Source organism: Pelobates fuscus, chromosome 7, assembly GCF_036172605.1.
Source record: "Pelobates fuscus isolate aPelFus1 chromosome 7, aPelFus1.pri, whole genome shotgun sequence".
Lineage (NCBI taxonomy): Eukaryota > Metazoa > Chordata > Amphibia > Anura > Pelobatidae > Pelobates > Pelobates fuscus.
In genome coordinates this window covers 140558878-140572727 of record NC_086323.1, presented here as the reverse complement: position 1 = coordinate 140572727, position 13850 = coordinate 140558878, and the positions used below count along the sequence as shown (strand labels likewise).

Below are 13850 nucleotides of genomic sequence, written 5' to 3'. Positions count from 1 at the left end.
CATATACATTTATGATCGGTGTACACTGAAAATATTACAAGTACATTCTTCCAGAAAGAAACCTTGTTAATCTCAGTTGCATTCCATTGCTGTATTCATTCTGATCACCTATAACTTTTTGATTGGCAGTTTGCGATTGTGACCATCGAGGTATCGAGACTCCACAGTGTAACAGAGGAACGGGCCACTGCACTTGTCGCCAGGGAGTATCAGGTGTGCGCTGCGATCAGTGTGCCCGTGGGTTCTCTGGCCAATTCCCAGATTGTCAGCCCTGTCACCAGTGCTTTGGAGACTGGGATCGCATTGTTCAAGACCTGGCGACTCGCACACGAGGACTAGTTCAACGTGGAAAAGACATCCAGCAAACTGGTGTAGCAGGAAGCTACAAGAAGAATTTCCATGACATAGAATTCAAGCTTGCAAATGCTCGGAAGATTGTGAAGGCCCGCAATACCTCTGTGGAGGCAGTGACAAACCTAATTAAGATTATGGATGATCTGAGGTCAGTGTATATAATTAACTGTCATTTATTAACTTCTGTAACGCTTTCTTTATTGTGGTATGTGTTCACAAGAGTGTAGCACCCCAACACTGCCATTTTAAAGATATGGAGTCTTAGAGTTAGGTGAGAATTTTAGGTGATACCTGTATTCAAGATCTTGATGACAACTCCTATTATTCTATGCCAGGCAAACGCTGGCTGAGAGCAAAAGGAATTCTAGTTTCCAAGATCTAGAGACACAGACTTACAGAATGGTGTTGCTGCTCTCTTTTGAATGCAGAGTCATTCTACTGTCATTATAAGTCAGATTTACATTTTTAGAGTTATTTGTTATAGGATAACAGTGGGGCAGAGATCACATGGGTCCTTATGAGCCCATTGAATCAAGACAGATCTTAAATGGTGGACCACCTTCATTGGTGTTGATTTTCCCACCAGTGCCAATATTTAAAAAAAAATGTGTCACAAAAAGTAAATTTTTGCTGCTATATAGATATTTTGGACTCTGAGCAAACTAAAAAATATAGATATAAAAAAAAATATATGAAAATTAGGTATGTCGTAAATGAATGTCTTATCACAAACCTGTTGATGTATCTATTGTACTGCTCAACCATTCTCTGCATTCTATGTAACTTGTTACTCTTACCTCAATAAAACAAAGAATTAAAAAAATAAAAAAATAAAAAGAATTCTGATCATATTAATAAAAAAAATAAAAAAAAATCACACAAAAAAAACTTTAAAGGGTTACTCCAACCAAAAAGAGTGTTTTATCGGTATGGTCCTCCTGCAATACGTAAATAAGTCATTAATAAACACAACTGCAAATCCACACCAAAGACAAGTTATCCCTGCAGCCCGATCCTCCTCCAGTGATGTCACTCCCACTCGCTTGAGGGAGGGACGTCCTGATGGACCATCTGAGAGTAGAACTTGGGACAGACATCCAATATGCACAGAATTGACATAAGCCAGTCTGAAACTCTTGCTCTTAGCTGACTAATGACACTGGCGAAGGAGGACTTACACCTCCGGCAGACAAAGTGCTTTAACTCTGTATGTGCAGTGTTTCTCAAATCACTAAAATGGTCATCATGCTGAAGTAACCCTATAATAAAAAAAAAATCAACAATCACCACTAACCTAAAACACTCATTCATCCTTACATGTTTAATAATAAACCACAGGTTTACTTTAGTTACTTTGCTCTGTGAACTTAGTTAACATCTAACCACCTACTGCTGCATACATTTTTCAATCAGGAATCAAATCAATGAATCAACGGAGAGCCTGACGCAGCTCGAAGGAGAGCTGACCAACATACAAGATGAAAACTTTGATGCCAATCATGATCTTGCAGAACTAGAAAGGGATGCTAGAAGTCTGAACGCGACTGCCAAGGAGCGTTCTCACCAGCTGGATGTCCTAAAGAATTCAAACTTCCTCGGTAAAGAATTGGATTATAATTGTTTATCTTTTCTGAAACACCATCATAATATTCCTGCAAAAGTAAAGCGCTTTAACAATTAAATATGATGCTCTAAGTGGTAAAAGAACAGGATAAGACCAGGGATCTACAACCCAAGAACCCTTAAATGAAAAAGGAATTAAGTGTCTCTTACTAGACATTTTCATCATAATCTAACTTTTTTTGGTCTACCTCAATTAGGAGGCAGTGTGCCTAAAAAAGTGCCTAAGTAAAAAAAAGAAGCTCTACACTATGTGTGGAATACCCTCTCTCCCACAATAAACTCAAACAAACAAAATCCTGGTATAAGATGTACTTAGTACTTTAAGTGGAGCGCTGCATAAGTGCAATCTGTGCAGGGTTTTAGCTACCTCACAAAATCGTAGTATGGTGTGCGGCAAATATATAAAAGATAAAGGAGAAAAAAAAGAGGTGCAGATAGTAATTAAAAACACATTTCAAAATAAAATAAAACCAAACCACTCACATGTAACAGAGCCTATAAAAATTGGCTCCATAGGATGGGCTTTTATGCTCTTAGGGCAGCATCACACCACTTTCTCTTTAAAACATTTCCTCCAAAGGGAATATAGAAAGAAAGACAACCAATGTGTAGTATATATGCTTAAAAATTGAAAACGTGAATTAGGTATAAGGTGACCGTGAGCTTGATATCTTTTTGACTTTTTAAAGGTTTTAAGCATTTTTACTACAAATTGGTTGTCTCTCTTTCTATATTCCCTTTGGAAGAAACGTTTTAAAGAAGGAGTGGTGTGATGCTGCCCTAAGAGCATAAAAGCCCATCCTACGGAGCCAATTTTTATACACTCCATTACATGTGAGTGATTTGGTTTTATTTTATTTTGAATTGTGTTTTTTAGTACCATCTGCACTATTTTGTTATCTCTTTTATTGTTTATATATTTGGCGTACACCATACTACGATTTTGTGGGGTAAGTAAAACCCCTGCACAGATTGCACTTACACAGTGCTCAACTTTATTGGTCAGGCTACATAAAATGACTTATGTGGCTGAATTTTATTACTGCTTTTGTTATGTCTCATGTTGGAACCTTATGTCAATACTTATTTCAGACCAAAAAAAAAAACGCATTCACATGTATGTATATGTATTTTGATGCAGGTGCGTATGACAGCATCCACCAGTCCTACACCCAGTCAAAGGAAGCAGATCGCTTAGCCAATGCATCTGCCATTAGTGTACCCAGCCCTGTAAGTGATTCTGCCAAAGCTCGAGGGAAAACCGAGCTATTAATAGCACAAAAGCGAGATGACTTCAACCGTAAGAATGCAGCTAACCGACGGGCTTTAAATGATCTGGCAGCTAAGACAGACACTCTTGATGTAAAAAAGATTAATGAAAAGGTTTGTTTTTAAATTATGTCTGGCATTCTGTATTATAATACAATCTTTAACGGCTTTGCTCCAGGCAGGAGAGAGGCTATAACTCCCACTACCCATCCCCAAATTGAAAATACAAGATATACACTATATTGATGACCCCAACTGGATATGTTAGGACCTATTTCCTCACAGGGAAGATTTCTGGGCAAAAGAACTGTCGGCATATTGACTAGATCAAGTGAGATCTATGAAACATTAAAGGGACATTCCAGACCATTTGAGCTGGATTTAAAGCTTTACTTATTTTCATGTTACAATAAGTGCAGCTTTCAATACAAATTGCCCAACCTCGGTACACCCCGTGGCTCTAAATCAGATAGCCTGTCCTGTTATTTCCTGTTTTGTTTAGCTCAGTGGAGCTAAACTCAAGAGGCAGCAATTGCTCAGAGCTGCTTCAGGACGTCTGTGATTGGACAGCTACAGAAAGTCTGGGTGGGATTAGAATGGGAGGGCTTGCAAAGTCTCTAGAAAGGACATATGCAGCTTTTGCAAAACCCCATAACACAATGAAAATTTTTTTTGTATTTGGTCAATAACTATTAAATAATGTTTGTCTTTTTTGTGTGACCAAGGGCAAGTTACATTAGTAGCATCTGTATGCTCCTTAAATTAATTTTAAGTGACCCTGTCATCCACAAAACATTTTAATGATAAATCCACCTTGAGATATGCATCTATTTAATGTATACGTTTGCATTCCCAAAATCACAAAATATATAGTATATATAAGATACATTATGTATATATATATATATATATATATATATATATATATATATATATATATATATATATATATATATATATAAGCTGCCTGAAGTTATCTACTGGTTTTTACATAGAAACATAGAAACATAGAATGTGACGGCAGATAAGAACCATTCGGCCCATCTAGTCTGCCCAATTTTCTAGATACTTTCATTAGTCCATGGCCTTATCTTGTAGTTAGGATAGCCTTATGCCTATCCCATGCATGCTTAAACTCCTTTACTGTGTTAACCTCTACCACTTCAGCTGGAAGGCTATTCCATGCATCCACTACCCTCTCAGTAAAGTAATACTTCCTGATATTATTTTTAAACCTTTGTCCCTCTAATTTAAGACTATGTCCTCTTGTTGTGGTAGTTTTTCTTCTTTTAAATATAGTCTCCTCCTTTACTGTGTTCAGGGCCGGACTGGCCCACCGGGATACCGGGAAATTTCCCGGTGGGCCGCGGCACCTGGGGGTCTGGAGATAGAGAGGGAGCCCTGCTCCCTATATCTTCTTAATAATATTGCGGCCACCGGTTACTCACCTTACTCACCTTGCGGCCGCCTAAGCGATCCGGTGGCACGCTCACTGATACTATGATGTGTCCATGATGGGAATTATGGGAACCGCGAGGGAGCATGGTAGTTAGGTCCGCCCCCTCCCTCAGTCCTCCTGTAAAAAGGTCAGAAGGGACACAGAAGGGGAAGGGGGGGAGACAAATAGAGGGGAAGGGGGGGCAAATAGAGCGGAAGGGGGAGACAAATAGAGGGGTAATATAAACACAGGGGAAGGGGGGACACAGAGACTGAGGGGTAATAGAAAGACACCAGGTTGGGGGAGGACACAAAGAGACAGAGGGGTAATAGAGAGACATAGGGGAAGGGGGGACACATAGACAGATTGGGTAATAGAGAGACATAGGGGTTGGGGGAACAAAGAGAGGGGTAATAGAGAGACACAGGAGAAGGGGGACACAGAGACAGATGGGGTCATAGAGAGACACAGGGGATGGGGTACAAAGAGACAGAGGGGTAAGAGAGAGACACAGGGAGGAGATGGGGAAGAGAGACACAGGGAGGAGATGGGGAAGAGAGACACACAGAAAGTTTGTTGGGGGGACATACAGTAGGGAAGGGGAACAAAGTGACATAAGATTTGTGGGAGGCAACGCTGGGCTGGGGAAAAAGAGACAGAGAGTGGCTGGGAGAAGAGAAAGAGGCACACAGAGTCTGGAGTTAGAAAGAGACACACAGATGAGATTTGGAAGGGGAGAAAGAGACAAAGTGGCTGGGGCTAAGAACAACACAAAAGGGGCTGGGGGAAAGAGAAATACAGAGGCTGGAGAACGGTAAAAAGAAACACACAGGGACTGGGATGAAGTAAAAGATGCACAAGGGTAAGAGAAAAAAAAGGAGACAATTGGAGACAAGATACACTAAACGAGGTAAAGGTAATAGACGTAAATTGATGTGATCCTGACAGTAATACACACATTTATATATATGCATGTATATTGATGCGTGTATTAGTAACATATAATTATGCCAATAATATTTACACATATAATAATATACATTTATATATGCATAATACACACATAAATGTCATTAATATATATATATATATATATATATATGCATGTAATGAGCATGTATTGGCCCAGTCTTGTTGCTAGTTGCATACTCATGCACAATAACATATTCAAAGTGAAGAGCGCACCCATAGAACTTCAAAATTAACCAGATCACTTTATTTTTTTAGTTGTGCAACTGCAGACATTTAGCAGTCCTTAATAGGCCAAAGTAGTTGTACTGAAACATTGATTACATGCAAATGTACGTCTACTTAAAATAAAGGCGCTCTTTTGTTTATTTTGAAGCCCTATATGCGTTCCTTCGTTGGAGTAAGAGTTTTCCATTTCAAGTTATTTTTTCACTCTCTATATCAGCACACTATGCTGGCGCGACGCATTATTGGGCTGGTATAGAATTTTTTTCCAGGGATGATTTTAGTTCCCAGTCCGGCCCTGACTGTGTTGATTCCCTTTATGTATTTAAATGTTTCTATCATATCCCCCCTGTCTCGTCTTTCCTCCAAGCTATACATGTTAAGATACTTTAATCTTTCCTGGTAAGTTTTATCCTGCAATCCATGATCCAGTTTAGTAGCCCTTCTCTGAACCCTCTCTAAGGTATCAATATCCTTCTGAAGATACGGTCTCCAGCACCATATCTAATGAATGAAAGGTCAAAAAAGATTTTAAATGAATAATTTTTTTTTGCTATATATGTTAACGATTTGGCTAGAACAATATATAGAACACGTGTTTTTCTTATTTGCATGACTGTTACAGTTACTTGCTGACCCTTCAACTCTTATCCTGTAAGTCATCAAACAGAGAATGTGCTTTGTACCTAGGTGTGTGGGGCTCCTGGAGATCTCCCCTGCTCTGACAGTCCCTGTGGAGGAGCTGGATGTCGGGATGATGAGGGCAAAAGACATTGTGGTGGTTTAAACTGCAATGGAGCTGTGGCGACTGCTGACAATGCACTTGATCGAGCACGCCATGCAGAGGAAGAGCTTCAGAAAGCATTGGGAGATGTTGAAGTCTTATTCCAAAAGGTAGACCATAAACCTTACAGATATAGCACAATAAATAAATCAGGTATTATTTATGTCGATTTTGAGCATATATAAAGCCATTTTATTAGAAACTACTGGCATTTATTTTTATTTCAACAATCTGTTAATTTTGCAGGTGGCAGAAGCAAAGACAAAAGCAGACAGAGCGAAACTGAGGGCCCAGGCGACTCTAGACAGAGCTGATGAAACAAAGGCACGAGTGGAACGCTCCAATAAAGAGCTTCGGGAACTCATCCAGCAAATTAAAGACTTCCTGAGCCGTAAGTACATGATCTACTGATCAACAGGAAGCAAATAAAAAGCGATAACAGAAAAGTAAATGTAATCCATATTACTTCTACTCCTTGATCCGATAGGTGGGAGCTGTGAATTAAGGCAACAACATTTGAGTTAATTGTTAAGGTTAGGAGTTAGAGGAATTAAAAATGGCATATCCCCCCAGCGCAAGAATGTTCGGTGCCTGTGGAAGACATAGGTTGAACAGGGGAGTTCTCAAGAGACCCTGCTGCTCCCCATACTCTTGCTTTGCTACATTTTGTGGGGGAACTGCAAGGTTTATTTGAGCCAGTTGAGCATACTCAAAATGGGGCACTGTGCTATTTTGTGGTATATTGTCCCTTTCCTCTCTGTTCGGCCTTTTCTAATGTTTACTATTTAAATTTTTTCCCCCTCTTGTAATGGCACTGACATGGGGGCCTCCATGGGGTATTACCGTTGCAACTCTCATATCTATCTAGTGATATACTTCACATGCTTAACATGGCTCGGCTCCTACATACACATTTTCTACACACTCTAACACACTGACTCAATTAATCTACTGCTAGTATTCATTTTTCTGAGCCTGTACTCTCTCTAATCATCTGATTAGACCTATAGTTCAGCCTGTTTCTTAAAACCATAAAAAATGTGCAACTTGTTTTCTCATGCCATGGCGCTGTATCTACATGTATGCTTCCAATATGCTTGTCAATGCTATTGTGGCATCACAAGCCTGTATGTTATCCTTTGCACTATGAAAATAAAGAATTAAGAAATAAAATAAAATGGTGCAGGGTAATGGTTTGGCGATTAATCATGAGGGTTAGAGAAATGATGTTTAACTTACATGATAATTCCAATTAATTGCAACAACACCAACATTGGTGGCAAATTAGGGTACATTTTCAAAGTAAGAGTTGGAGGTTTCGATAGTGATTATAGTTATGGATTAGAGCTAAGTAGTTGGGGATAAAGGTTGGATGCAATAGACTTGAGATAAGATTTTTGTAGACGGGTCATTTGAAAGGTATTTCTTACAGATTGTGATCATTAGAAACACTTATCCAAAATATGAAATCATGGCCAGAGTGAATTTAGGTAATTTGGAAAGCAAATTGCTAATCCAGACTGAAATAACCAAATTGAAAAAGGCATTCATTTTTTCCTGTTCTGCTCTTTTGACCTAAATTTTGCATTTCTTTTTTTCAATTCATCACATTTCAGTGGCTAGTCAATAAAGTATGCATTTTAAAATAAAACTTTTTTTTTTTAACTCTAAATGTATTTGAGAGCAAAATCTATTTAGACTTTAGTGATGCTTTCAGTGACATTCCAATGATTAAAGGGACACTATAGTCACCAAAACAACTTTAACTTAATGAACCTGTTTTGGTGTATAGATCATGCCCCTGCAGTTTCACTGCGCAGTTCTCTGCTATTTACAAGTTAAATCACTTTTGTTTCTTTTTATGCGGCCCTAGCCACACCTCGTCTGGTTGTGACTGACACAGCCTGCATGAAAACAAAATGGTTTCATTTTTAATCAAATGTTAAATTTAGAAGTTTTTATCTCCTGTTCTGTGAATTAAACTTTATTCACACACAGGATACTTAGGAAGGTTTAGCAGGCTATTATCAGTGCAGGAGATAATAAATTCTAAATCAAACAAACTTTAAAGGGACACTCCAGGCACCCAGACCACTTCTGCCCATTGGAGTGGTCTGGGTGCCAACTCCCACTACTCTTAACCCTGCAAGTGTAATTATTGCAGTTGTTTATACACTGCAATAATTACCTTGCAGAGTTAACTCCACCTCTAGTGGCTGTCAGTCTAAATATTAGATAATTACAGGAGTGTTTGAGGAGGCTATATAAGTCACATGCAGGGAGGTGTGAATAGGGCTGTATAAAAAAAGTGATTAAACTTATAAATGGAAGAGAATTGAGCAGTGAGCTGGCAGGTGCATGATCTATACACCAAAACTGCTTCATTAAGCCAAAGATGTTTTGGTGACTATAGTGTCCCTTTAAGTTATAATGAAGCTGGCATTGTGCCACATCCAATCTTATTGTGTCAAAGCACTGTATCCATTTTGTTTTCTAAGGATTGTTGTTCCTTGTGTATAATAGAGGAAGGTGCAGACCCAGACAGCATAGAGATGGTGGCCAACAGTGTTCTGGACCTCTCCATCCCTGCCAATCCACAGGAGATACAACGTCTAGCTGAAGAGATCAAAGATCGAGTCAAAACTCTTTCCAATGTAGACTCCATATTGGATCAGACAGCTGCTGATGTACAGAAGGCTGAGCAGCTGTTAAATGATGCGAAAAGAGCTAAGTGAGTGTCATTAGCTTAAAGCTCATGTCAGTCATACCAGGGAAAACCACAGAGGTCCCAAAATTGTGTGGCCTAGTGCATAGTTTGGAGGCAGAAGCAAGGGGTGAAATTGGCGGTTACGTATAAAGAGGAGTTCTAGTGAAAGTGTTAAACATGGATTAGTCTACAGGAACAATGCACTAATGTTCGTGGTGACAGCTTCTCTTTTAGAACTTGGCTACGAATTTTATTTTTAAGCATAGTTTGCACTGGTACCTTCCCCAAAGATACATGCACTTGCTTTTTACGTGAGTGTACTTAATATATCACATCCCATATCTCTCAAATGTGGGAGGTATGAAATTGCCAAAAGATGGGGCAGGGTCAGAGATGAATCCGGTCAGTGATGCAGTGTCCTGCAAAGGCCTTGCACAGTGCAAATACATTCAGTAGCATGCTTGTGAGAGCATAGAGGTTAAACTGAAAATGTTGATGATTTTTAATCTGTAGAGTAATATTTAAAATTAATGAAAAGTCGACATTTAATTCTCTCACTTTCTGCTTCTAAATAAGCTGGTACATTGCATGTAATTTGCAAAAGGGTTGTCAGAAGGAAAACGGGAGCAAAACTGTAGTAATGTTTATGGAACCTGATGAATTTTCCTATTTTTTCTTTTGTTTCCATGGTGCCTTTTTTAAAACGGTTTAACGGTTTTATAAATGTTCCTATTGTTATTAAGATCATTGTGTAATTCTTGTTTTAGAGTATGTAACAAGGTGTCAATTTTCACTGTACAGAGTGGACTACACCTGATCTAGTGTGGCTTTTAATGTTGGAGCCAGGGAATTACGCCAATAATTAATATTTTTGGATAGGTTTTTCAAATGATTTAATTTTTTCAATACAATTTTAAAATGTATTTTTCAAAATATATAATATATTTTAAAAAAATGTCCTTTTAATTTTCTAGGAGCCGAGCCGAGAATGTAAAAAACACAGCTGAGAATGTGAAAAAAGCCTTAGATAATGCCAAGAGAGCACAGAGTGTTGCTGAAGGAGCCATCCGTAGTGCCACTGATGACATCAAAGAAACAGAAGTGAAGTTAACAGCAGTAAGACTATGGAACATGTCTTGTGAATAACTGTCTATATTTTCCTTAATCAATTAATGTACATGTAGAGGTTTCCCCTGTGTTTGATTCTGCTAAAATAGACAGGTAATAGACATCTTTTTGACATACTTCCTAATAAAATCTCTCCAGTGATCAGTAAAGTGGCTTAATCACACATTTTACACTACACTAAAAATAACAAATTTTGTGTCCCCAATCTCTCTCATTTGTGTTCACTCTTCATAGATCCAGTCAGCAACATCAAATGCTGAGAATAGCCTCAACGATGCCATGGATCGAGTCGGACAATTGGATAAACAAATCGATGCACTCAAAGTGAAGCGGGCCAGCAATAGTTTGGCAGCCACTCGCGCAGAAGATGCCGCTAGTGCAGCTCTTGATAAAGCCAATGATGCCAAAAAGGTTAGACTGATAGTCATTGTGATTGCCAGGTTTAAATGAAGCTTTGGTCTTTCTGTTTCACACACTATACGTGTTTAATAAGACGAACATTGATAAATCATATCAATTTAATGGGACAGTCTAAACATGAAAAACACATCATCTTAGCAAAATAAATTCTGCCGAACACTTTTATTGTCCGTTGCATTGGAAAATGTACAGTGGTCAACAGTCCTAGGCCTATTAAATATGGTGCAACTTTCCCAACATCTGAAGAATTGACTAATAACGGCATGGAAACCCAGTTTTGTATCCCAACCAAGAGGCTATTGACCTAAATTGTTGATGGATAACTTTTGGTACTATACAGTTGTGATTGTGTTTTCTAGGTGTTGTGCATCCATGGAAATGTAGTCACAATAAATAGAGTGCCCAAAGTTAGCCCCTACTGCCCTATTTTTTTGCAAAAACTAAAATAATGTTGTTCTGACCATTAATATGAATCTTCCCATATTTATTTTTAAGGTACTGGATGGGCAACTTGAAGACAAATATACAACAGTGCAGAATCTTGTTGAAAGGAAAGCAAAAACCATAAAAGACGCCAAAAACAAAGCAGATCGGCTAAGAAATGAAGCCAAGACATTATTAGACAATGCTCAGAACAAACTGAGAACATTGCAAGGTATAATTAAGTTCATCAACTAATTTATAATGAATTGTATTAAAATCTAGAACCTATTTGCTTTAGACCCATCAAAACATTTCCTTAAATGTATGGTTGGTCTTTAATATAATGTATGGTGGTCTTAAGTGTAAATTTTGGGGTAGAAACCTGGTGTGTCACTCGGGGGCTCGATTGTGGGGCCCTTTATACCAAATTACTTCTCTATGGGGCAGACTGAGCACTTGGACACATCAGTCATGTGGTTCAGCCAGGATATCTCCAACAAGCCGGCATTGTTTTTTTAGAAATATATTCCACACCTACATTCCCCCCCACTGTTGTTGAGACCTGAAAGCAGGTCTCTTCTACACCCCTCCTGGCTCAACGCTTTGTGTGAGGGGATGAGAGGAGGCACTGGAGATGACTTCAGTTGCAGACCGTCAGTGAGCTGTAGCGGATACCCCTCTAGGCACAGTGAGCAGGTTGTCCACATCTCTATTGACCTTTTCATTTAGGGAGAGTCTAAGTCAATGCATCGCAACATAAACAGAGAATATGAGAACGTGCAAAAACGTATAGAAACAAAATAATTTGGTAAATCCATGTTCAGGTATCAAACTAGTTTTTGCATTGCCATTACAGAGTGAACCTATACCATTTGCACATCAGACTGATCCTGCCCACAAGGGCAGTCCAGATCGTAAATGCACAAGAGATACGATGGACAAGTCCTGTCTATGTAAAGACAAATTAGGGCACACCTGGAACATGCATTTTACAGGAATGCTGCTACCATAGAGACCACAATTTATAAATAATACATACTAAGGAACAGGGCACACATAAAAATAGTTATATATTTTATACAGCTACTCAAAATTACCTATCTGAGCAAACAAATATAGGGATTCAGTTACACCATACAGTCATATTGTGTTAAGCCCACCACTACTTCACAGTACCCCAATATCGGTGAGTCCTACACTAATTCTAACATAGGCAGTCCAGATCCTAAATGCACAAAAGACGCAGCAATCTTGGACGATGGACAATTCCTATCTATGTGTCTGTGCCTACCCGTGCATGCCTTTCTGTCATTGTCTCTTTTTGCCTGTGTCGGTCGGTCTCTGCATATGTCTGTTCTTGTCCTTTTGATTCTTTTTAAAATGATAATACATTATAAAGAGTGTCAGGAGTTTTATTTAGTTCTGTAATATGTATATTTCATAATCATCATAATCAATCGCTGCCTTGATTAAAAAGTTTATAATGTTACCGGTAGTTTATTTTTGATTAACAAAATGCCACTTTCTCAAAATAAACTAATGGTTGTATCCACAGACCGACCTGTAGGACATTGAATACTAAATTGCAAGAACTAGGCAGAAACAGCTAAGCCGTGACGTTACCTTTGTTGCAGAGCTTTTCCAAATAAGAGCTTTTTGGCCCCCGTTTTGCAATTTTCAATTCACTTCTTTTTCAATTCAATATTTAGTGACAAGCAAGGTTCAAGATGCCGACCAAATAAAATGTGAATTAATTAAAGTGTGAATTGTTGAGAATTCTAAGTGAGTGTGAAATTTTATATTAAAACAGCCAAAATCAAACCATAGCTCTGTTGGAGAATTTGACTTTTCTGGCTTAATATTTGAAATTCACTTTAATTCACATTCAAAATCTGACAATTCACAATTTAGTGCATAATTCAGAGATCTTTAAATTGCTACAATATATTCACATCTTAGTTAGTCTTCATAACTGTTGATAATTCACATGTTTACAAATTTTAAGTTTACGTTCAAACTTGTTTTTTTGACATGTCACCTAAATCTTTCATTTATAGACCTCGAAGTTGCATATGAGAAAAACGAGATTCTTCTGCAAGAGAAAGCAAAACAGCTTGATGGCCTCGAAGACAAGATGAAAGAAATTCTCAGTGCAATCAACCAACAAATTCAGATCTATAATACCTGCTCATAGACCTTTAATCTTAATAAACATACCAATAAAGAATATCTATCTATAAGAAGCACTGCGTTTGTTGCACAACTTATATGAATTAGTGTTCACTAACCAAATTTTATGGAATAATCCAGGGTGCTGTTTTTACATTTCTTTTTATGAACAGGTACATACGTTAGAGAGTGAGTAACAAAACAAAGGTTCTTCTAGTTATGAACTTCACCATCTGCTAAATGATACAGGGAGAAGCCACCCTGCTCAAAAGCTGTGAATCCTGAAAAAAAATAAAACAAAGGATTTTTTATTTAACTCTCAATTTTGTTTAGTTACTATT

The 13850-nt window shown here is 38.2% G+C and overlaps 1 protein-coding gene across 1 annotated transcript in view; it reads left to right on the top strand.

The window, feature by feature from the left end:
- Positions 1–13583, top strand: part of LAMB2 (laminin subunit beta 2) — a 101093-nt gene extending 87510 nt beyond the window's left edge. The window contains exons 25-34 of the mRNA XM_063426712.1: positions 130–502; positions 1768–1952; positions 3119–3360; positions 6569–6772; positions 6909–7053; positions 9186–9393; positions 10344–10485; positions 10732–10908; positions 11413–11572; positions 13398–13583. Of these exons, the coding sequence (XP_063282782.1) occupies positions 130–502; positions 1768–1952; positions 3119–3360; positions 6569–6772; positions 6909–7053; positions 9186–9393; positions 10344–10485; positions 10732–10908; positions 11413–11572; positions 13398–13534 (1973 nt within the window). The 3' untranslated portion in view covers positions 13535–13583. The remainder of the gene's footprint in view (positions 1–129; positions 503–1767; positions 1953–3118; positions 3361–6568; positions 6773–6908; positions 7054–9185; positions 9394–10343; positions 10486–10731; positions 10909–11412; positions 11573–13397) is intronic.
- Positions 13584–13850: the final 267 nt, after the last annotated feature.